The sequence below is a fragment of the Neohortaea acidophila genome (assembly GCF_010093505.1).
Source record: "Neohortaea acidophila strain CBS 113389 unplaced genomic scaffold BDY17scaffold_1, whole genome shotgun sequence".
Lineage (NCBI taxonomy): Eukaryota > Fungi > Ascomycota > Dothideomycetes > Mycosphaerellales > Teratosphaeriaceae > Neohortaea > Neohortaea acidophila.
Genome location: NW_022985510.1, coordinates 2577341 through 2597547, shown reverse-complemented (window position 1 = coordinate 2597547; position 20207 = coordinate 2577341). Strand labels below are relative to the sequence as shown.

The 20207-nt window shown below is 55.5% G+C and overlaps 10 protein-coding genes across 10 annotated transcripts; 3 read left to right on the top strand and 7 right to left on the bottom strand.

The window, feature by feature from the left end:
- Positions 1 to 93: 93 nt before the first annotated feature.
- BDY17DRAFT_290389 (uncharacterized protein) lies at positions 94 to 827 on the bottom strand. The gene has a single exon (XM_033732503.1). It carries the CDS (start codon positions 719 to 721, stop codon positions 254 to 256), a length of 468 nt encoding a protein of 155 aa, XP_033594764.1. The 5' UTR covers positions 722 to 827; the 3' UTR covers positions 94 to 253.
- A 590-nt stretch (positions 828 to 1417) lies between these two features.
- On the top strand, positions 1418 to 4681 carry BDY17DRAFT_307457 (uncharacterized protein; the record flags this gene model as incomplete). The annotated part of the gene is made up of 1 exon (XM_033735117.1): positions 1418 to 4681. One exon carries the CDS (start codon positions 1418 to 1420, stop codon positions 4679 to 4681), a length of 3264 nt encoding a protein of 1087 aa, XP_033594763.1.
- Positions 4682 to 4948: 267 nt separating this feature from the next.
- BDY17DRAFT_25272 (uncharacterized protein) lies at positions 4949 to 6196 on the bottom strand. The gene is made up of 2 exons (XM_033731283.1): positions 5488 to 6196; positions 4949 to 5363 (listed from the first exon to the last, which is right to left on the bottom strand). Exons 1-2 carry the CDS (start codon positions 5937 to 5939, stop codon positions 5216 to 5218), a joined length of 600 nt encoding a protein of 199 aa, XP_033594762.1. The 5' UTR covers positions 5940 to 6196; the 3' UTR covers positions 4949 to 5215.
- A 414-nt stretch (positions 6197 to 6610) lies between these two features.
- Positions 6611 to 7618, bottom strand: BDY17DRAFT_290386 (uncharacterized protein). Its single transcript, XM_033732502.1, has one exon. It carries the CDS (start codon positions 7505 to 7507, stop codon positions 6977 to 6979), a length of 531 nt encoding a protein of 176 aa, XP_033594761.1. The 5' UTR covers positions 7508 to 7618; the 3' UTR covers positions 6611 to 6976.
- Positions 7619 to 8047: 429 nt separating this feature from the next.
- BDY17DRAFT_244997 (Chloroperoxidase) lies at positions 8048 to 9025 on the bottom strand (the record flags this gene model as incomplete). Its single annotated transcript, XM_033730589.1, has 3 exons — positions 8048 to 8271; positions 8321 to 8797; positions 8848 to 9025. The coding sequence occupies 3 exons, from the start codon at positions 9023 to 9025 to the stop codon at positions 8048 to 8050; spliced, it is 879 nt and encodes a 292-aa protein (XP_033594760.1).
- Positions 9026 to 9651: 626 nt separating this feature from the next.
- Positions 9652 to 11347, bottom strand: BDY17DRAFT_314895 (uncharacterized protein; the record flags this gene model as incomplete). Its single annotated transcript, XM_033735862.1, has 2 exons — positions 9652 to 11140; positions 11193 to 11347. The coding sequence occupies 2 exons, from the start codon at positions 11345 to 11347 to the stop codon at positions 9652 to 9654; spliced, it is 1644 nt and encodes a 547-aa protein (XP_033594759.1).
- Positions 11348 to 11468: 121 nt separating this feature from the next.
- Positions 11469 to 12811, bottom strand: BDY17DRAFT_290383 (serine/threonine-protein phosphatase 4 catalytic subunit). The gene is made up of 3 exons (XM_033732501.1): positions 12657 to 12811; positions 12370 to 12603; positions 11469 to 12316 (listed from the first exon to the last, which is right to left on the bottom strand). Exons 1-3 carry the CDS (start codon positions 12670 to 12672, stop codon positions 11604 to 11606), a joined length of 963 nt encoding a protein of 320 aa, XP_033594758.1. The 5' UTR covers positions 12673 to 12811; the 3' UTR covers positions 11469 to 11603.
- Positions 12812 to 13271: 460 nt separating this feature from the next.
- BDY17DRAFT_320684 (uncharacterized protein) lies at positions 13272 to 14893 on the top strand (the record flags this gene model as incomplete). The annotated part of the gene is made up of 2 exons (XM_033736495.1): positions 13272 to 13345; positions 13399 to 14893. 2 exons carry the CDS (start codon positions 13272 to 13274, stop codon positions 14891 to 14893), a joined length of 1569 nt encoding a protein of 522 aa, XP_033594757.1.
- Positions 14894 to 15030: 137 nt separating this feature from the next.
- BDY17DRAFT_25248 (Clathrin/coatomer adaptor, adaptin-like protein) lies at positions 15031 to 17548 on the bottom strand. The gene is made up of 3 exons (XM_033731260.1): positions 17464 to 17548; positions 15474 to 17413; positions 15031 to 15263 (listed from the first exon to the last, which is right to left on the bottom strand). The coding sequence occupies exons 1-3, from the start codon at positions 17501 to 17503 to the stop codon at positions 15168 to 15170; spliced, it is 2076 nt and encodes a 691-aa protein (XP_033594756.1). The 5' UTR covers positions 17504 to 17548; the 3' UTR covers positions 15031 to 15167.
- Positions 17549 to 17716: 168 nt separating this feature from the next.
- Positions 17717 to 20083, top strand: BDY17DRAFT_244793 (P-loop containing nucleoside triphosphate hydrolase protein; the record flags this gene model as incomplete). Its single annotated transcript, XM_033730566.1, has 1 exon — positions 17717 to 20083. The coding sequence occupies one exon, from the start codon at positions 17717 to 17719 to the stop codon at positions 20081 to 20083; it is 2367 nt and encodes a 788-aa protein (XP_033594755.1).
- Positions 20084 to 20207: the final 124 nt, after the last annotated feature.

Below are 20207 nucleotides of genomic sequence, written 5' to 3'. Positions count from 1 at the left end.
TAGCTATGAGACTACGCCCGTGTATATCTCATACTGCTTGTCCACGGAACAACACCTGCAGTGCAACCTCACCTTAAACACCATACCTCCTGTCTCGTCTCTCCACCGCCGTCCCGAAGCGATTACCCGCTCCTTTATCGCAGGCTCGCTCGTTAGACTCATTCCTTCTCGCTCAATTTCCGCTGGCAAATCACGACTTCACACCATGGCCGATGACCAATGCTGCACAGATTGTGCGAAACACAAACCCCCTTCAAGTTTTATGAAGGCTGGCAGACTGCTGCAGACGTGTGAAGATTGCAGGGTTTGTCGGGTAGCGAACCCCATCGGGCGAAGACTGTGAGTAACATGGCAACTGCAGCGCGTCAGACGCCAACGTCGTGCTGCGAAACGGAACCAGAAGTCTACCACGGAGACTGCGCCCCAGGCAAGCACGCACACCCCCGAAGAATCCGATCAAGACCTTGCCGACTCGCTCCTCACCGCAGTGTCTACGGAGGACGCGAAGATAAAGGAGGAGCAGGCTTGATGCTGTGATGGGGGTCGACCTTGCAACCAATAAACGCGCGGCAATACCGGCAACATGCATACTACCCCGGATGCTCAACAACACAAAAGTCTCAAAGTAGTTCTTACGACCAAGTACATTGAAGCATGGCCGTGCATGTGTGGTTGCTGAATGACGGCATGGACTAGTGGACGCCTTCACGCGCCGACACATTCACGTGAGAGTCGCGTGATGAAGTTGTTGCCTTGCTCGCGTTTCTGTTCGCTCGCTGTTTTCTCCATTCACAAAATTCTCATTCACTGCCAAACAATCTTCTCGGCCTCACGTTTCTTTCCTCTTTCTTCCTTCCTCAATACTCTTTCTCACACAACACCAAGTCCCTCTCTCATCCTACGCCCACGCCGCTGCGTCTCCCATCCTCGCCCACGCCGTGGCATATCCCATAGCCACTCACGCCATCGCGTCCCTCGTCCTTCGCCACGAGCAGCGCCCCTGCCGCCACTTCCCCCATCCCTCACACACACCGCCTCATTCTCCAATCCTTCGCCCACCCCACCACATCTCCTATCTCGCCCACCAGGACGACGCGTCTCTCATCATCACCCACGGACCCGCATCGCCCATCCTTCGCTCCGAGCAGCGCCGCTGCTGTCGCTTCCCCCGGCCCTCGCATACACCGCTTCATTCTTCGATCCTTCGCCTGCACCACCGCATCTTCTATCTCGCCCACCACGACGACGCGTCTCTCCTCATCACCCTCGGCCCCCGATCGCCGATCCTCCACTCCGAGCAGCGGCCACACCGCCGCGTCTACCATCCTTCACCCACGTCGCCGCACACTCGATCTCTCGCCTACGCCGTCACATCCCCTGATCCTCCCCTGCCGGCCTGCTGGCCCCTCGGCCAACCATGGAGAGGTTAGCAACCTGGTTGATTGTCGAGAAGGACCGCAAGAACAAGGACGGCTACGGCGTGCGCAAGTGGCAGAACGTCAAGCTCTTGGACGTCTCAAAAGATGAGAAATCCATCAAAGTCTCGGATTCAGGCCACAAAGACGATGCCATCATCGTCACCTCCGACTGTGTGGCTACTCTCGCTGTCATTCCGGGCACAATGAAAGGGGACAAGAGCGCGCAAGCAGGGAGCTACTCTGTCAACAAAGGGGAGATTGTGCGAGTCTACCGCATCTCTTCCGATCGTTCCCAGCTCGAAATTGAATTGAGCAACGGCAAGCGTGTACAATCCCCGCGATCAAAGGTCGACATCGCCGGCGGCTGGCCTTTCGTGGTCATGCAAGAATACAAGGCGAACGGGGAGAACCAGCTCACCGTCAAGCGCCACGAATGGGGCAAAGTCTTTGAGGTTGATCCGACGTGCAAGTGGGCCCGAGTCGGGATCGCAGATGGAAAAGTTGGCCTCATTCCACTTTCTGTGATGGTCATTGGCAACGGAAGACGTTATGGGGACTGGAAAGCTGTCGATCACACCGTCATCCACTCGACGGACGTCATCCATGTCCCTTCCTCACGACCGAAAGGGGAAACGCTACTTGAGCACGCCATCGAAGGACTCCTGCTGGCGATACACGACAACCGTCACAGTCTCGGTTTTACACTGTCCTCATGGGTAGATCCCCGCATCGACACGATGGAAAGGAGACGCGACTTGATCGATTGCATGATTACGGGTTACAAGAAAGCCGGTTTGTTCCACGTGTTGAAGAACGGCGATTTCACCATGCAAGCCATCCTTGATGCAGGTACCAAGATCGAACCCAAACTGTCTGCCGCTGGCCTGTACCTTCGCTTCTACGCTGAAGTCGTCACCGCTCCACCACAAAGTGACCTTTACATTGGTTCGAGCCAAGACATTGAGGTCCGCATGCAAGGTCACGACTACGCACTGTCCAACAAGAAAGGAGTACACGGGACTGCAATGAAGTTCTGCAAATGGCGTCGTTCGGTGCTGCTTTGTTCCATGAATGAAGCGATCAAAGAGTACCGCATCATCGCCGAGCAAGTCAACTTTCTGCTGTTCGGAACCTACAACGACCGTTTGTTTATGGACAGCCAAAAGTCTGTGCCACAGTCGAATGATGCTCTGAACAATGTTTTGGATGAGCTAGATGGCACGGAGGAACCGCCAGAAGACATCGAAGCTGACCAGGACGAGGCCGAAGCCGAGGACGAAGAAGACGAAGCGAGCACAGAGGAAGAGCATAAGGCAGCACGGAAGGCTCAGAAAGCGAAGCAGCGATGGCACGCTTTTAAACGAGCAGGGCGGGCCCTGAATGCAATTGCAGAGAAAACTTTGACTGCGATAGGCTGGACGCCCGCGATCCAACGTCCTTCTTTCGCTGGTTCGCGATTCGGCAAGATCAGAGGGCTCAATGTTGCAAGTCCAGTCGACTCCCAATGGTTGCAGGTGATCTACACGAAGACGTACCTGCCACAGCATGCACTCACCATCTACGGCCGAACTTCGTGTATACTGGTCAAACAAGAAAATTCCTCGAGGATTTGTCGGATAGGGTCGGGAACGTATGGAACTGGTGAATGCGTCGATTTCATCTTTCCTCCCGGCGTCGGGCCGCCGCTTGGAACGAAAGTATATGTGATCTTCGAGGTCACCGACAGCTACCCACATCCAAAAAGCTGGGCCTGTTTACCAACAGTCTGCGCGTACGACGATGCCAAGAGAGCGGCAACATTGGCCGTTCGCGCGATGTGGAGCTCACTGACTACTGAAGGTCAGTTTGAGACAGCGTACTGCTTTGCTGGCGGCGAAAAAGGCGGCCACAAGTACATCAACGACGATGCACAGCCAGGCTCAATAACCATTCTCGGGCGCGCCATTGGGACTCTCAACTTTCTCCAGCGCAGTGAAATTGTGCAAGACAAACGCTCTATCGATTTCCGCTATGGTCTTGCCAAGGTTGTTGAGGTTTCGTTCGACAATCTCCGACAAATTCTCGAGAAGAAGCCAATGACTGAGGTGCAGCACATCAAAGCTGGGCAGCTACGACCGGCAGCTCAGATCGTACAGGAGCTGACGAATGCTGGAGCACAGAACGTTGGAGGGGAGTTTGCAAAGTTCAACACCACAATCAAGACGAAAGGGCATCAGAGGAAGACGTGCGATCGATGCTATCTGAGTGGAAAGCGAAGCAGCATGCGTGATCCCGTTTATCGTGCGGTGGACGCATACGACGAGTGCAAACAGAAGGAAGGAACGAATTCCTGTACTCGCTGCTATCAAGCTGGCATTCCTTGCACTTGGACAAATACAGATGTCCTGCGTGAGACAGTGGCGCTGCACCTTGCTCTCCTGCCAAAGAACCCTGACCACACGGTGCTCAAGATCACGGACCCCAAGCATCAGACTTTCGGCTCCTTGATGTCCCCAGGAGCAATGGTCGAGAAAGCATCGCGCACCGGACCATCTGCAAGCCAATACACACCGCAGAAACCTTCCCCCCGCGGGCCATCTACAAGCCAGCACACCCCAACGTCGGCCTCCCCCCATGGACAATCTACAGGTCATCAAGCAGCACAGACGCCCTCGCGCGGCGGGCAATCTACAAGCCATCAAGCACCTCAGACACCCTCCCGGGGCGGAGCACCGACATCCCCCTTCACGCCGGAGCAACTCCCTGACCTCCCGCCTAGCTTCACCGTCAACTCTCTAAGGAGCAGGTGGGAGAGGGATGTGGACTGGCAAAAAGTGGAGTACTTGCACCAGATGATTTTGGCTGGGGTGTGGGCACATCCCAATCTTTCTATCGACGAGGATGGCGTTGCTGGTGCACATTGGAAGACCGCATTGGACACCATGCGCACCACGCTCCAGGTCTACGGAGACTCAATCTTTCCCAACAAGCATCGCGAAATCCGCAAGATGCTGGACGATCTTGCGGATGTCGAACAGAGCACTGCGACCGGCTGGAGTACTCCGTTCGGTTCTGGTGGAAGTACCGTTTACGACAGGCTCCCCACGACCCACGAGCTCCTTCTGTACTTCAACAACCACAGATTGACGCGAGAGCAGATGGCGGAAGTCGGGGAATGGGTTTACTACATGGGCCAGTATGTGAACAAGAATGTCCAGCGCCAATTGGCACAGGTTCGCCTGGCTGGTGAGAACAGAGGATTCGATGTGAGGGCTTGGAAGTAGTGAGATTGGTATGGTACTCGGAGCGTACGCAGGAAGCGAGAAGGGTCTCGAGAATCGGGATATTTGTGCGATGCAGATAGCATTGCTCTCATTTTGCCTTTCAACGCGGCGGAGAATGGACCGAAGCAAGCTGGCAGGCGGAAAGCGGTCTTACTATCACGAGTGCGATAGCACTGGATGTGGGTGCGTCTATGGGCAGTATTATCGAGAGCTGGGTGAAGTATGGATAGGCCATGCAATAGCATGATACGTAGAGGATAGCAGCCCCTCACCATACTCTCTTCAAATCAGTTGTTCTCAAGTCCAAATCCCATGCAGGAGTTTCGATTGAAGTAGCAGCTCCGAACATCAGCCACTTGACTAATTGGCCCATTTCATCTCCACAGCCAAAGGGAGTGCTGCCAAAAGAGGCGCTGCCATTGTCTTTAGCCTTCGAGGTTGGCAGGAGATGTGACGAATGAGCGATAGCAGTGGAAATAAAAGTTTGGAGGGAGATATCTTGAAGGCGGGGCCAAGTAGAGCTTCTCCAGCCTTTCACCACACGCGGCGCCACCAACAGATGAGCTGCGGTGTCCATGGCCTGTGATGTTGAGCGGAGATGCGATAATCTAGCCACGACAGGGCCGCACAGCTGAGGACGTACTTGAAGTTTAGCTGCCGTTTCTCGTTGGCATTGGACAGGCTGGATAATGGTAAAGTTAGTATTGGCATGGTATAGTAAAAAACAGTGCGTGTGGTATGCCAGTTGGTGGATGTAGGAAAGGAGGAGGTCGTAACGTAAAGTGGGATAGACAGGGACGCCTTACACTGTACCGAAATGCCCAACGATGTTGATGACGAAGAAGATAGCGCCTTGGGTGGACTTGAATGAGAGATAGCTGCCGTCCTTGTTTCCCGCGACGGGGTGCTGTTCTCCGGCCGCAATGAGTCTGTCATAAACAATACTTGAGGATCTCAGCTCGGAACCCCGTGGCGTAAGCCGTGAAAGCGAAGACGTGGAGCATGATGATGAGAACACAGGTGTGGAAATAGTCCATAATGAACGTAGCTTTGACCCCGCCGGACATGGTGTACAGGATGACGCCAATTGTAAAGATAAAGCAAGCAGCGGCAGTCTGAGACTCCAGTCGAGGATTGGACAACGGTGGAACCGCCGGCGAGAAGCTGCGCGTTCACCAAGATGTAGGTCATCAGACCGAGGACGATGTAGACGAGATGGGTGATGGCGCCGTCTCGGGCTCGAGCGACTTCCATGCATGTACGCCTTTCTCTTGAGCTCGATCGCAAGCGTCGCGAAGAGAAGGATTTGCGCTGTGGTCCTGGAAGCATACCGGAAAGCGCCGCGACTCCATATCGAAAAGCAACGGGTGAGGATTGCAGGGTCTTCGCGGCCCACTATCCATGAAGGTCGGCATACCTCGACGTGTGTGCCTGAAAGCGTATCGGACCGTCCAACTCGACACAATGGCGGAAGCCACGAGACCAGATTTGACCGTACGTCCAGCAGTGCTGGACACCTCCGAAGTCCGCAGCTCGTTATTGTACCGGCGCAGCACGAATGTCGTGAGCATCATTCCAAGCCGTTCATCATGAGCCAGTACACATTCTCCGTTCGGTTGAGCAAGCATTCGCCCACGCAAAAGCACAGCCGAGCTCTATTGTGGTTCCGTGGCCTGTAACCTTGTCGAGAGGTGATTGGAAGGAAGCCGCCTTGTCTGTTTCTTCGCAGGAGATGCGACTGCACGACTGATCAAAAGCCGTTCTGGACAGCGGATGCGGTCGGGATTGGAGCATTCATGGCGATCCATCTCGAATCATCGAAGGAGTGCAGTCGGCGGGTCGGCAATGCCATCTGCCAAGCGCTCGGGTGGGTCTGAGATAACACGCACATCATCGCGGCGTAGGGAATGCATGATCGCATCTCCAGCGCATGAAACTCTGATACGCTCGGCCGATTACGCGTGTGCTGGATGTGTTAAGAGTTAGTAACCGCCCGATCGGAAAGAGGCTGGCAGTTGCGAAGCTTGGACTTCACGCGGGGAGAAAACGTTGCTCATCTTGACAGCTTTCCGAGTGCTCCTTTATCTGGAAGGGGGATTGAATGTCTTTCGGAGCCCTTCAGCAGCTGCACGACTCTACGAGAGCTACCGAGTTGGCAATACTCTAGTGCCTGACTACCTAGACAATTCTCGTTGAGAACTTTGCTCAATTGGACACATCTCGGTGTTTCCCTTCATCCAGAGAAAGTATGGTTGTTTTCCGAGGCTCCTTCACAACCGCCCGACTCGATGAGAACTACCGCTCTGTCAACATTCCGTGCTTATACCTTATGCTTTGACCGCTTGGCCGCGGACCGTTGCTCATCTTGATGCTCTCGGTATGTCTTTTCCCGGATGATAAAGGGCGGTGATCTTCTAAACCACCATAAGACTTTCCGAGAGTTGTCAAGTTGCCAATACTTCTATGCCGTATTCTCGCTTCGCAATGCTTTCTAGAAGTATCAGAAGTAGAAGTGCCTATCACTAGCTGCGAACGATCGGAAGAGACGCGGTAGACTCTCACTGTCTCCTCTTTCTTCACCGAGAAGTCGTTTGCGTGGTTCGCGGCTTTGTCGTCTTTCATCGTGCCTGGTAGCACAGCTAGAGTAGCCACACAGTCTGCGCTAACGATAACGGCGTCATCTGGGTGGCCTGAGATCGAGACTTTGATGGATTTCTCATCCTTTGAGACGTCTAAGAGCTTGAAGTTTTGGCCTTTGCGCACATCGCGGCCGCACTTGCTCTTCTGGTCCTTCTCGACGGTGAACCAGGTCGCGAGGAGCTGCATGATTGGCGGCTAGAGGGCGAAAAGGGGGCGGAGGGGGAGATGCGGCGGCGGCGGCGGCGGGGGTGGAGGGGGGAAGATAGAATTGAGAGAAGTGAAAGAAAGAAGTTTTATTAAAGAAGAGGTGGGTGACAATGAGTGACGTTTCGATGATTGAGAAAAGCAGTGAGCAAACGGCGTTGTGAGGAAGGTACGACCGTCTCAACGTCACGTGGTTCAACACGTGCGCGCACTTACTATTTCGATCTTGCCACCGTTCGGGGATAACAACTGCAAGCAGGCGCTTGAATGTGACCATCTCATGGATCAGACGAGTGAATATGGGGCTTGCAAGGACACCCAGCCTGGTGGGTAGGTAGGGATTTCTTTGGGGGATGCCACCGAGTAGACTGGCACACCAGATTGCAATGCCATGCTCATTCAGAAGTATAGACTCGCTCGTTGCGTTTTTCGTCGACAGCGCCTGCCATCCTAGCTCAAGCCTAGCTCAATTTCTCACGAGTGGGGACAAGGGGTTCTTATGCCAGTGTCCGCAACCTTCTCTCAGCAGTTGTTCGCCAGGATACACGTGGCGTTCTCAAGGACACCGGTCAAGGGGTTCCTCAACTCATAGACGTCTCGCAACGTTCCCTCGCCGAGCGACAGTCCCTCAGGAACGGCGTCGGGGTTCGCGGCTTGCAGCTGCGCAACCATGGCACCGAGAGTGACCAGCGTAGTCTCAACGGTCGGCTTGGTCCAGCCCAATGCATATGGGAGCTCCTCTTTCTCTGCGGTGTTGTCAGCTTAGTCGTACAATGAGTCAGGCGCGCCACGTACCGAAAAGAGACTTGACGTAGGACAGCGGAGCGACACCCGTGATCGGAGATCCCATGGTGCTCAAATAGAGCGCCGTCTCGCCATAACTAAGGACAAGCTGTCTCAAACCATAGATGTCGTTTGGGTCAACCTTCGCGCTGTTCTGTACTCTGGCGTATCTCGCCTTGGACGCAACCGGAATCGTCGCCTCCGTCATTCCGTCGTAGAAACTCAACACTTGATTGAAGATAGTCTGGTTGAAACTGTAGTCATTCCCGAAGTACGCATCCTCCCGGGACAGACTGGCATCGTGTTCAATGGGAAAGTTGTGCTGGTCGAGGTAGTTCAAGTTGAATGAGGTGGGAGCGAGGCCCGGCGACGACAGCAACGCAAGGCCGCCAACGGAAGTCGCAAAGTCGACACCGACGTTCATGCCCTCTTGCAGACCGGCGATGATAATGGGGAGCGTCATCCCTTTTCCAGATCGGGGAAGGAAGCCTGGAAAACGTCAGTTGGGCTCTCAATAGTGTTCTTGGCGCGACACTGACCGTGATTTGCGAGCGAGTTAAGACCCGGGCAGGGAGAACGAACGTCTCCTGCACCTGGAGCTTGGAATTCGTGGCCAGCAGGGGCGCTCCCAGCGGCCGAGGCGGTCGAAGGGTGAGCAGCAACATGAGAAGCGAAAGCCAACAGACCCAACGAAGCGGCTGAGACGAGCGAAGGCATGATGAGTTCTTCACAGGATAACAGTGTCGTCGAGTAGAAGAGTGAAGTCAAGACGAAGAAAGGAATTCCCCACACCCAGGTTGTAGGGCGGGTATGGGGGGCTATACGTAGTAGGGCGAGCGACGGTTGAATTATCCGTGGCGTTGTGTTGCAATGCGCGCTACTGGCAGGGAGCCTCGGCATGAAGTAGGAGAGCCATACTATTGGAAAGTGTACAGAGTACCGCAGATCATGCGTTTTACAAATGGGTCTTGACGATGGTTGTGAGTGAGATGCTTTTGAGCGGATGGGATGAGGCGGCGACCTCGCCTTCACTGCTGCCATATAGCGCGCTCTGGTCCGAAACACGCCGACCGCAAAGCGTCAAATGCGATGGAGAGTGCACGAACTGACGTCGTGAACAAGCAAAATGCAAAGGAGGTGATGGCGCGCTAAGAATTGTGGCTGCGGGGGATCCCAATCTCGGCTCCAGGATTTTCCCCCGTGCATCGAGTGATCGACGCGGACTTGGCCCCAGATGCAGCGTAAGCGGCTCGGGGCGCGCGGCGATTCGCTGCGCATTTGAAGATGTGCTGTTCAATCGAATGCGGAAGTCCCCGGAATTTTGAAGGCTGTCGAGGCGTCCCTCACCCAATCACGTACTTCTCCGCCCCCTCCCCAAACAGCAAATGCGGCTTCCTCTCCGCCAAATCCAAAATCGTCTGCGCAAACACCGAATTGGCCCATGCAAACCAGCTGCGCGTGTAATCCCTCACGCGATCCACATTCACACTCTCATGAATGAGGCCGAGCGGCGCGGCAGTCTTGACGGCCGCCAGCAGCCGCGTAATCTCCTCGTCGTTGTCGCTCGTCATGGCCTGCACCAGAAGCGACATGGGCCAGGCGTACTGCGTGCCGATGTGGGGGCCGCCGATGCCCTGGAAGTTGCGGCCCTGGAGGAAGTAGGGGTTGCCTTGTTTGCTGAGGATCATTTTGCGGGTGTTTTGGTAGACTTCGTCGGTGCGGGTGACGAAGCCGAGGAGGGGAAGGGAGAGGAGGGAGGGCAGGTTAGCGTCGTCCATGATGATGGAGGAGCCGTAGCCGTCGACTTCAAAGGCGAAGACGCGTCCCCATTTCTTGTGCTCGACTACGCCGTGCTCCCAGATGCCTTTGGTGATGGTCTCGCTGCGGGTTTGGAGGTCTTCGGCGAGGGTAGATGAGCCGGCTTTGGAGAGGATGTCGGCCGTGCGACGAAGTTCTACCGCCATCATGGCGTTGGCGGGGATGAAGAAGCCGAGCGTAGTTGCATCGTCGCTCGGGCGGAAGGCGGAGCGAACGAGGCCAGTGCCGTAATTGAGGGGATTGCCAATGCCACCCAGATTGAGGGTTTCCGTCCCGACATTGGTGTTTCGCTGGAAGCGGTAGATGTTTCGCTCGTATGCACCAGTATTGGGATCAAAGGTAGGCTTGCTCTGCTGATCGAGGACTGCCAAAAGATTCTCCAGAGCTTCGTACCACCGGTTGGTGAGGAATGCGGTAGAAGCGGAGTGTTCGTAGAACTGATTAGACAGGGAGAGGAAGTGCGCCAGCGAGTCCAGCTCGTATTTGCATTCAAAGACGCGACTTTGCTCGAAAGCGGGATGGACATTGTCGACCTGGTGGTTGTCATTTGGGGCGATCTTGCTGGGCGGTGGAGGTTGGAAAGAGTTACAATATGGCGCCTCGATGACGAACTCCGCTTGGGTGTTGATGGCTCCGAGGATGAGATTCTGGATACTTTGATCCTTTTTCGCCAGTCGTTGGTATTGCGCCAGCTGGTTCGTGCTATCGCGTAGCCACTCCGCGTCAATGTCGCCAGTAACAATGAAGCTCTGGGGCCCTTCCCATGCTCCCTCCGTTCCCAAATTCCATTGCATGCCTTTGCTCGCCAACTTTTCTGTCCCGTCTACATGCCATCTGACTGTAGTATCGAGGGTATTCGGAAAGGCATTCTCAAAGATACGTGCGAGGTCCTTGTCAATCATCCGTTCGCTCAGGTCGGTGATTGTCTTCTCCACTAGATCGGATTCAAAGGTGCGGCAATGGGAGGAGGGGCGTTGGAAGGGTAGCCTCAGCGGACCGTCACTGTATGGGGCACTACAAAGAGTGGTCAGCATGCAGAATGCGAAACCGGCAAAGACATGCATACTGAGGGACACGAGCGTAGTGGTCGTAGGCGGGGCAGGCCAGGCGGTATCGCTCCTTTGCTTTGAGTGCTTCTTGCTGCAGGCTGGCATGGCAGAATTGGGTTTCGTAGCACAGACTGGCCAGCACCAGAAGTGCCGCAGTTGAAGGCGCGCGCATGGTGGTGTTTGGATGTGTGTGAGGGGAGGAAGAGTGTTCCGAAGCTGGAGAGGACGATGTTCAGGGAGGTGGCCCAAGCTCGGATGCTCTTCCATCCATCCTCTTGCAAGGCTGTACAAACCCACGAATACTTCTACGAATACTTCTACGAATACTTCTACGAATACTTCTACGAATACTTCTACGAATACTTCTACATATGCTTCGCCACCCATGCCACGCTCTATCTGGTATCTCAAAAGCCAATGCATGCCCATCACAAAAAGTAGTCGCGCACGGGATCGTTGCCAGCATGCTGCTGTTGCTGCTGCTGCTCCAGTCGATGTGCCTCATTCTCCGGCGCCGCATCAAACACATTCCACTTGCGCTCTCCGCCGGGCCCGACTTCCAGCACACTCGCCAGATTGCCGCAGCGGTAGCAGTAGTTCGGCGCACTCCACACCGTCGACAGTCGGTCGTCAAACATGACCATGTAGCCTTCATTGCAGAGCTGGTGCGCTCGCAGGATGTGATTCATGCTGTTCACCTCGAGAAACTTCTTCACCACCTGCGCGCCGAATGTATACCCGGCCCCACGAGGACTCAGGCTGAACTCGTCCCGTTCGGCATCGGGATCACTCCACACCAAATCCGCCATCGGTCCTTCGTGCGGAATCTCGCGAAATCGGTCAATGATCTTGATTTGATCAATACTGTGTATACTCGGGCTCAATCCGCCGTGCACGCAGAAGATTTTGTCGTCGATGACGCAGGACAGGCTGAGGTAGTCGAACATGTCGGTGAAGTAGTGCCAGACGGCGGGGTTGCCGTATTTGCGACTGCACTCGGTGTAGAAGCCGTAGGACTGTGTGACGCCGCGCGATTCATGATTACCGCGGATAAGATGGACGCGTTGAGGGTAGCGGAGTTTCAAGCAGACGAGGAGGGAGATGGTTTCGATGCTGAACAGTCCGCGGTCGACATAGTCGCCTGATTTCCCGGTCAGTACAAGGGACTCGACAGACTCTGATCGCCCGACCCACCCAGAAAGAGGTAGTTGGTATCAGGACAGTATCCGCCAATCTTGAAAATCTCTATCATGTCGAAGAATTGGCCATGAATGTCGCCGACAACGGTGACAGGAGCTTGGATGTGCACGACATTGCTCTCCTTCATCAACAGCTCTTTCGTCTTGGCGCAAATGGCCTCGATGACCGAGTCGGCGAGGAGCTCTTTGCGGTAGAGGCGGGCGATGCACTCATCGAGATCGACACTGGCTGGGGGAAGTGTCAGTATGCTGTACTGGGAGGAGTAGCTCGAGATAGCATACCGGGAAGGCCAGGCATCGCGGATACACCTGGCGATCAAGAGGTGATTCGCATTATGTCGGCAATGACTGCCACCTCACCATGGTCGGTGGACAGTGAGTGCGAGGAGATGAGAGAGTGGTATGGATGGGCACGCGATGAGGTATGTATGCAATGGTCCTCCGCATCGCATGCCGCCATGCACGTCAACCGAATTAGAAACGCCGTTGCCAAGCCGGGCGAGGCCGCTGGAGCGTCTTACCTAACAACTCCACCTCACACCTCGCGTTTGTTTGTGCCCCTCGACATCCTTCTTCGCCTATTCAAACCCACACATTCCATGACACCCGCTGTGTTACACCATGTCCTGGATCTCACTCGCGACAGCTGTTCCCCATGGAATGTGAGGCATCCGACGGCAAAGACTCCTTCCTCATCTTCTCCTCCGCCAACCCTTTCATACTCTTCATTTACGCGAGCCAAGACGTGTTCGTAACGTCGCCTCTCCTCGCAACTTCGCCGCCGTCATCCACAGTTCTCTAACGGCACCTCACATTCACATTACTCTCCACAGAGCCGTCTCGCATGTCCATTTGCTGCATTTGAAGCGATTCTTTCCCTCATCCCTTTCTTCCCTCATGTACAACTCTCACGGCGCGTACCAGCAGCCGGGATGGCAGCCTGGAGCCAATCAGTCCTTTCATCGCAATGGGTGAGTTGAAACACAGCACCAAACACAGTCATCACTCTAATGCCAGCATTCAGCCCACCTCCAGCGAAAAAGGTCAAGAATAATCCAGTCATCACTCGCTATCCTCCACCGCCCGGCTACAGAGGACCAGCTCAACCGCACGCTCCTCCGTATCAACAGCAGCCTGTCTGGGCACCGCAACCTCCGCAATTCCCATTCAATCAACAAGCGTATCCTGGCTATGGCCCTCCTCAGACCTGGCAGCAACAGCAACAATTCCAGCAGTATCCTCCAACCGCCTACCCCGACCCCAATTACTTCCAACAGCAACCGCCGGCTCCCTTTGCTCCTGTACCCTCTGCTTGGCCTATGTCTACATCACCTCCTCACGGTGGCGCGAGACCCCCACAGCAACGTCACCATTCTACTGCCTCTTTGTCTGGCAGATCCGAGCACGGCAACTCCGTCTCTGGCTATGACGACGAAGACTTGGAGGAAGATTTTTACGACGAATGCTACTTCGCCGTGCACCCGGAAGAAATTGACCTTAAACTCAGTCTTGGCATGATTGAATGGAAGGCTCCTCTGCCCACCAAACGTCCCCTACCCTCAACCTTTGCAGAGGCTGAATTGGAAGCTCTGGCGCCGCGAAAGCCTCTCCCCACAGACGACGAGTCCATCTCAGACTACTTCATCCGCTCTAAACGACACGAAGCATCGCTGAGTGTTCGCCAGACGGAGTACTGGAACGAGGTCAAGGACGACATTATCTTCAGAGAGTTCCCCATGATCTGTGCAAGCATCTTGACAATGTCGGAACTGCTTGCCAAGTACAAGGATCGACCGGACCCGACATGGCGCTCGCGCGTCTACAGCCCGACTCCGGATCCAGAGACATCCGCCATGGATGTGGATGACGAAATCACGCCCAGACAGCAGCAGAATCCGCATTCGAGGAGGACGTCAAGATCGCAGCAGTACCACCGCTCAAGAAGCGTATCCGGATCGCAAGACTACACGGACGAGCAATCCGACGTGCTCGGCAGCCTGGAGAACGTATCCCACAGCCGTCGACATTCCCGCGCCAGTTCGGTAGCATCCACTTCCTCCCATCGCGCCTCCAAACCAACTCCCCTCATGCCCATCCGAGACGCCGCGCAAGAAGACATCCTCGCAGCGCTGGGTGTCACCGGGTCGCCAAAGGTAGTCTATCAGACCCCTGGTCCGGCCATCGGCGCACCTCAACCGCAGCGAACAAGCAGGCACAACTCTAATGCAAGTGGCAACGGGAGACCCCCGCCGCCGCCGCCACCGCCACCTCCAACTCAGGACAGGTATCGACGGGCTTCCAATGGGAGCCATCACACCGCCGCGGGCTCGGATTTCGGTGACCCGGATGTGACGCCGCGGGCCAAGGTCCACAAGTCGGAGACCCGCAAGCGCGCGTACGAGGACTCTGATGATAGCGATGCGCAGAAACAGCAGCAGCAACGTGCGTTCGGCGATGACGAGGAAACGCCTAAACCGCGTCGGAAGCAGAAGCGTGTGGATCGCAGTCACAAGTGGTGATTGTCACGGCAGACTTCTGGACAACCACTGGACCTTTTCTTTCCACACCTGAGGCTGTCAAGGTAGACTTGGGGCTACTACTGTCTTCTTCTTCTATTCTGGATCGGTGTTTCCTTGGCCTTTCGTTGCTTGCATCTTCGCGCTCCCAGCGTGACGTCCTTATCTAGAACATGCTCAGTCTCGAATCCTCTTCTACAAATATTTCCTTGTCTGTTCACGTAGACTGGCAGCCAATAATTCCGCAAGAGATGGAAAATCTCGTACGTCCATCACTTCACTTCACCAGTCCAGCTTTCTCATCCTCCTCGCTGTCGGTCTCGTACTCTGACTCCTCTTCCTCCCCCGACTCGCTCTCCTCCTCACTCTCACTCTCCTCCTCCTCCGTCCCCTCATCCTCCTCCTCATCCAACCAAGCATCCAACGTCTTCTGCTTCGCCACCCCCCGCTCCGGCGCCCGATGCGAAGAATCCGCCTTCAAAGCCTCATCAAGCTGCTGCCCAGCGGACCGAGCAAGGCCCCCAGCACCCCCAGCACCCTCCTCATCCCTCAACTTAGCATCCGGCTCCAGACCCTCACCCACCCAGTCCGGAATCCCCTCGTCTTCCCTCAGCCCCTCGCCAACAACCAGACTCGCGGACCCGAGCGTGAAGATCTTGCGCGCTTCGCTGGGCGACGGGGCTTGGGGAACCGGTTTCGGGGCGAGAAGGAGGAGGCTGGCGAGTTCTGTGCTTGACGGGTTGGCTAGGAGGGCGCGGAAGAGGCGGGCGCGGTCGCGGAGGTCGTAGGAGGGGGTGTAGCGCGCTAGGAGCATGGTGTGCTGGTATAGGAGCGTGACGGGGCTTTCGTCTGGGTCTTCGGTGGTAGGTTCGTCGGTTCCCTGTAACGCTTTGCGAGCTTCGCTTGTGTTGTTGAGGTGGTGTAGGTAGACTTTGGCCGCTAACAATACAATCTGCGCCTTCACTTCATTCGTCTCGTCGGCGTATTTCTTCACTAGGATCCGGAGGACATCCGCTGCGATATTGTCCTCGGGTTCGAAGCCGGCGAACTCGCCCACGAGCCAGATGATACTCGCCCGTGCGGTGGAGGAGGTGAGCGTGTCGAGGTTCTTGGCCAGGCGGACGACGGTTTTGCGGTGCTCGTCTGGCGCGCGTTGGATGAGGTGGCGGACGACTTCGATGGCTTCGCCGACGAGAGTCTCGTCTGGAGAATGGACTTGTTTGAGGAGGAGAGAAAGACAACGGCGAGAGGTTTGTGCGGACGAAGACTGTGCGCATCGACCGATTGCTCGCACACTCTCCCTCACGAGCTCCATGTCTTGTCCGCGGGAGAAGTGGTCAAGTTCGGCGAGGATCAAGTCTTGATTGTCTTTGCTGGAGTGGGGGAAGAGGAGGGTGAGGACTTCGAGCTTCAGCCGCCAGATGGACGATGCTTCCGTGGCGTGGATGAGGAAGTGGCGGAGATGTGGGGTGAAGAGTTCGGGTTTTTGCAGACAGACTTGCACGATGTTGTAGAGGGCGATTTGCTGGATGTCTTGCGGAGAGCGAAGGAGGGCGATGAGTGGGCCGATGATGTGGTGGATGTGGGTGGGCGGTGCGAGGTAGAGGTATGCTCTTGCGACGGAGACGATGACGGCGGAGTTGCGGCTTTGCAAGAGGGGCTGGATAGAGATGAGGAAGAGGTCGAGGTCGGGGTCCAGGTATGGCGCGTCATCGTATTCTTCTTGCTTGTCCTCGAGGTCTTCGTAGAAATCTCGAGATTGTTGTTCTCTCGTCTGAGCTCGCTTGACTTTTTGGGTCCGTTGGGGGAAGCAGTTCCGGGCGTAGGTGGTCATCAAATGCAGCACCGCTAGTTGGCCCCATTCATCCATGTCCACGACCATCTTGCACAGTCTTCGATAGACAGGATGGATAAGGTCCAGCCTTGTGGGACAAATTTCCGCAAAGGCCTGCACAGCGGCGCCAACCACAAAGTACTGCTTGTCTGCGAGCAAGGTCGCCAGCGCTTCTTCCACCAGCGGTCTCGTGTTCGGATCGAGGCGCACGCATTTGACGCATGCCAGAGCAGCAGCTTTTCGAACCAGAGGCGAAAGATCGCTGACGCCTTTCTTGATTGCCAGGCTAACGATTTGAGAGATAACGGGGACACGGATAGCGGACATTGTTTTCAACGCCATTGCTCGGATCGCGGGATTGGGGTCGGAAAGCGACTTTTGAATGGTGTTGATGGCGAGAAGGGCGGTATCAGGATCTTGCTCGGCATGATGTACGAGGTAGTTGTAGACGAGGGGTCGAGTAGAGGGGTATGGTGTGGAGAGTGTTTTCAAGACGGCGGGGAAGAATGGAAGGGTGGGTTGCGGAGGGGAGGCGTAGCGCATGGCGACGACTCGGCGGAGACCATCGAGAATATCCCGTTCGTTTCGACTGTCGAGGAGCTTCTTGATTTGCTGGGGAGGGAGGGCGCGTGTTGCGAATTTGCGTGGGACAGCGGCATCGCGGGCTGCCTCGAGAGTGAGGTCGCGTGCTAGATGAGGGGGTCAGTCGGTATTTCATGAGTAGACTGGGCAAGCTCACCTGTTTCCAGCAGCGAGGACAGTCTTGCGACCGACTCCATCTCCCCAAACTCTTCCTCGCCGGGGCGTGATGACGAGAAGATGAGGTGTGGTGACGGAGGGCCTTGGTGGGGGAAGTTCATGACAATGCGGGCGAAATCTCCTTTGGGAATGGCGGCCGAGATTTCGCCGACCGAAAGTGATGTCGGCCTGGAACTTTTTCGAACTTCATCTTTCCCGTCTTGTCTCCATCTCATCCAAGCATGGCCGCGACGATGCTCGGCCGAACTAAAGGCCGCCCACGACCGATGAAGGTCAAGAAACCCTTCAAGCCACAGAAACGAAAACGAGACGACGTGGACGTCGAAAAGCTGCAACTCGCCGTCTCCCAGTTGGACACCACCACCAAGTACGCCTCTTTCTCCGACCTGCCTCTCTCTTCGCAAACCGCCGCCGGTCTCGAGTCCTCCCACTTCTCCACCCTCACCGATATTCAATCACAAGCAATCCCTGCTGCTCTGCAAGGCCGCGACATCTTGGGAGCCGCAAAGACTGGAAGCGGCAAGACTTTGGCCTTTGTGATTCCCGTTCTGGAGAATCTACATCGAGCGCAATGCGTCGGTGCAGATGCGGGGCTCGGCGCCATGATCATCTCCCCGACGAGAGAGCTTGCGATTCAAATCTTTGAAGTGCTGCGGAAAGTCGGAGGAAAAGGCCATGTCTTCGCAGCGGGGTTGGTCATTGGCGGGAAGGGTTTAAGGGAAGAGCAGGATGCATTGTCGAGGATGAATATCGTGGTCTGCACACCTGGTAGGATCTTGCAGCATCTCAGTCAGACAGCAACATTCAACGTGGACAATCTGAGGATGCTAGTCCTGGACGAGGCGGACCGCATCATGGACATGGGCTTTCAAAAAGATGTGGATGCTATTGTTGAGTACCTCCCGAAGGATAGACAGACTCTGCTGTTCAGCGCCACGCAGACCAAACGAGTTTCAGACTTGTCCCGACTCGCCCTCAAGGATCCCGAATACATCTCCGTTCATCAGACCGCCACCATCGCTACCCCACAATCACTCCAACAGAACTACGTCCTTACACCCCTCCCCGACAAATTGGACACTCTGTGGTCTTTTCTGCAGTCCAGCAAAAAGTCCAAGATCCTCGTCTTCCTCTCCTCCGGGAAACAGGTCCGTTTCGTCTACGAGACTTTCCGTCAAATGCAACCCGGCATCCCTTTGCTACATCTTCACGGAAGGCAGAAGCAGACAGCCCGGCTGGAAATCACCCAACGCTTCTCCCAAGCCAAACACAGCTGCTTATTCGCCACCGACGTCGTGGCTCGCGGCCTAGACTTCCCTGCCGTCGATTGGGTAATTCAAGTCGATTGTCCAGAGGATGCTGACACCTACATCCACCGCGTCGGACGCACCGCTCGATACGAAAAGGCCGGACGTGCCGTTCTGTTCCTCGACCCCATCGAAGAGGAGGGCATGTTGACTCGCCTAGAGCAGAAGAAGGTACCGATCGAGAGCATCAATGTCCGCACCAAAAAGCAGCAGTCCATCCGAAGCCAATTGCAGCAGATGTGCTTGAAAGATCCCACCGTGAAATATCTCGGTCAAAAGGCCTTCACGTCATATGTGCGCAGTCTGCATGTTCAGAAGGACAAAGATGTGTTCCAGTTGGACAAGTATCCGCTAGAGGAGTTCGCTGCGAGTCTCGGACTGCCTGGCGCGCCGAGGATCAAATTCCTCAAGGCCGATGCGGAGGAGGTGAAGCGGAGGAAGAACGCACCCAGAATGGGCAGAGAATTGGAGGAAGCCGAGGATGATGACGGTGAAGGGAAGGAGAAGGTCAGGACGAAGTATGATCGCATGTTTGAAAGGAAGAACCAAGACATCCTGGCCGATCACTACACTCGAATGGTACAAGAAGAAGACCGAGAGGGACATTCTGACGATGACGACTTGGACGATGGCCTCCTCGGCGTCAAACGGCGAGTGACGGCCGTCGATCTCTCCGACGAAGACGACGACGCTCCAAGCGGCGAAGAAGACGAAGAAGAAGAAGAAAAGGAAAAAGACGCACGAGAAGTCCACATCACCGGCATGCAAAACCCCCTCCTCGTCAACTCGAAACGCAAAGAGAACCTCCTCAAATCGAAGAAGAAACTGCTCAAACTCAAAGACAAAGGATCAAAGGTCGTCTTTGACGAAGATGGCAACGCGCACGAAGTCAATCTGCTAGATAGCGAGGCCGATTTCCGCGCTCGCGGAAGCGCAGAGGAGCAGAAGCGACGATTCTTGGAGGCGGAGGAGGAGCGTGTGCGTCGTGCTGACGTGACTGACAAGGCTTTGGTGAAGGAAAAGAGGAAAGCGAAGAAGGAGCGCAGGCGGGAGCGAGAGCGGGAGGAGGTGGAGGGAGATGAGGAGGTGGAGGGAGATGAGGAGGTGGAGGGCGGCGATGAGAATGATCTTATGGCGAATTTCATCGCTGATGCGGAGGCGTTGGAAGAGTCAGAGCCGAGGAAGAAGGTCAAGTGGTTTGAGGAGGAGCGTGCGCCTCGTGGGGAGGAGGTCGGGAGAGAGATTGAGACGTTGGATGACCTTGAGGCTGAGGCGGCGAGGTTGTTAGGGTGATGTCCTCATGCACCAATAGAATCAACCACGAATCAGCGTAACATCATATCATCATTCAAGCATCTATATATCGCATGCAGAATGCGAGCGATAAAGTCGGCATGGGCCAGGCTGCAGTGGAGTG

Excerpts from the sequence above, each read along its gene's own strand:
- BDY17DRAFT_290389 (XM_033732503.1), bottom strand. The coding sequence starts at position 721 with ATGTGTCGGCGCGTGAAGGCGTCCACTAGTCCATGCCGTCATTCAGCA.
- BDY17DRAFT_25272 (XM_033731283.1), bottom strand. The coding sequence starts at position 5,939 with ATGCATGGAAGTCGCTCGAGCCCGAGACGGCGCCATCACCCATCTCGT. Across the intron at positions 5,364-5,487 it reads GTTGGGCATTTCGGTACAGT|CCTGTCCAATGCCAACGAGA; the intron begins GTAAGGCGTCCC and ends ACCATTATCCAG.
- BDY17DRAFT_290386 (XM_033732502.1), bottom strand. The coding sequence starts at position 7,507 with ATGCAGCTCCTCGCGACCTGGTTCACCGTCGAGAAGGACCAGAAGAGC.
- BDY17DRAFT_290383 (XM_033732501.1), bottom strand. Across the intron at positions 12,317-12,369 it reads TACCAACTACCTCTTTCTGG|GCGACTATGTCGACCGCGGA; the intron begins GTGGGTCGGGCG and ends CCGGGAAATCAG.
- BDY17DRAFT_25248 (XM_033731260.1), bottom strand. The coding sequence starts at position 17,503 with ATGGAGTCGGTCGCAAGACTGTCCTCGCTGCTGGAAACAG. Across the intron at positions 17,414-17,463 it reads GTCCTCGCTGCTGGAAACAG|CACGCGACCTCACTCTCGAG; the intron begins GTGAGCTTGCCC and ends CCCCTCATCTAG. Across the intron at positions 15,264-15,473 it reads ACGAGGGGATTCCGGACTGG|AGTGAGAGTGAGGAGGAGAG; the intron begins GTGGGTGAGGGT and ends GAGGAGGAGGAG.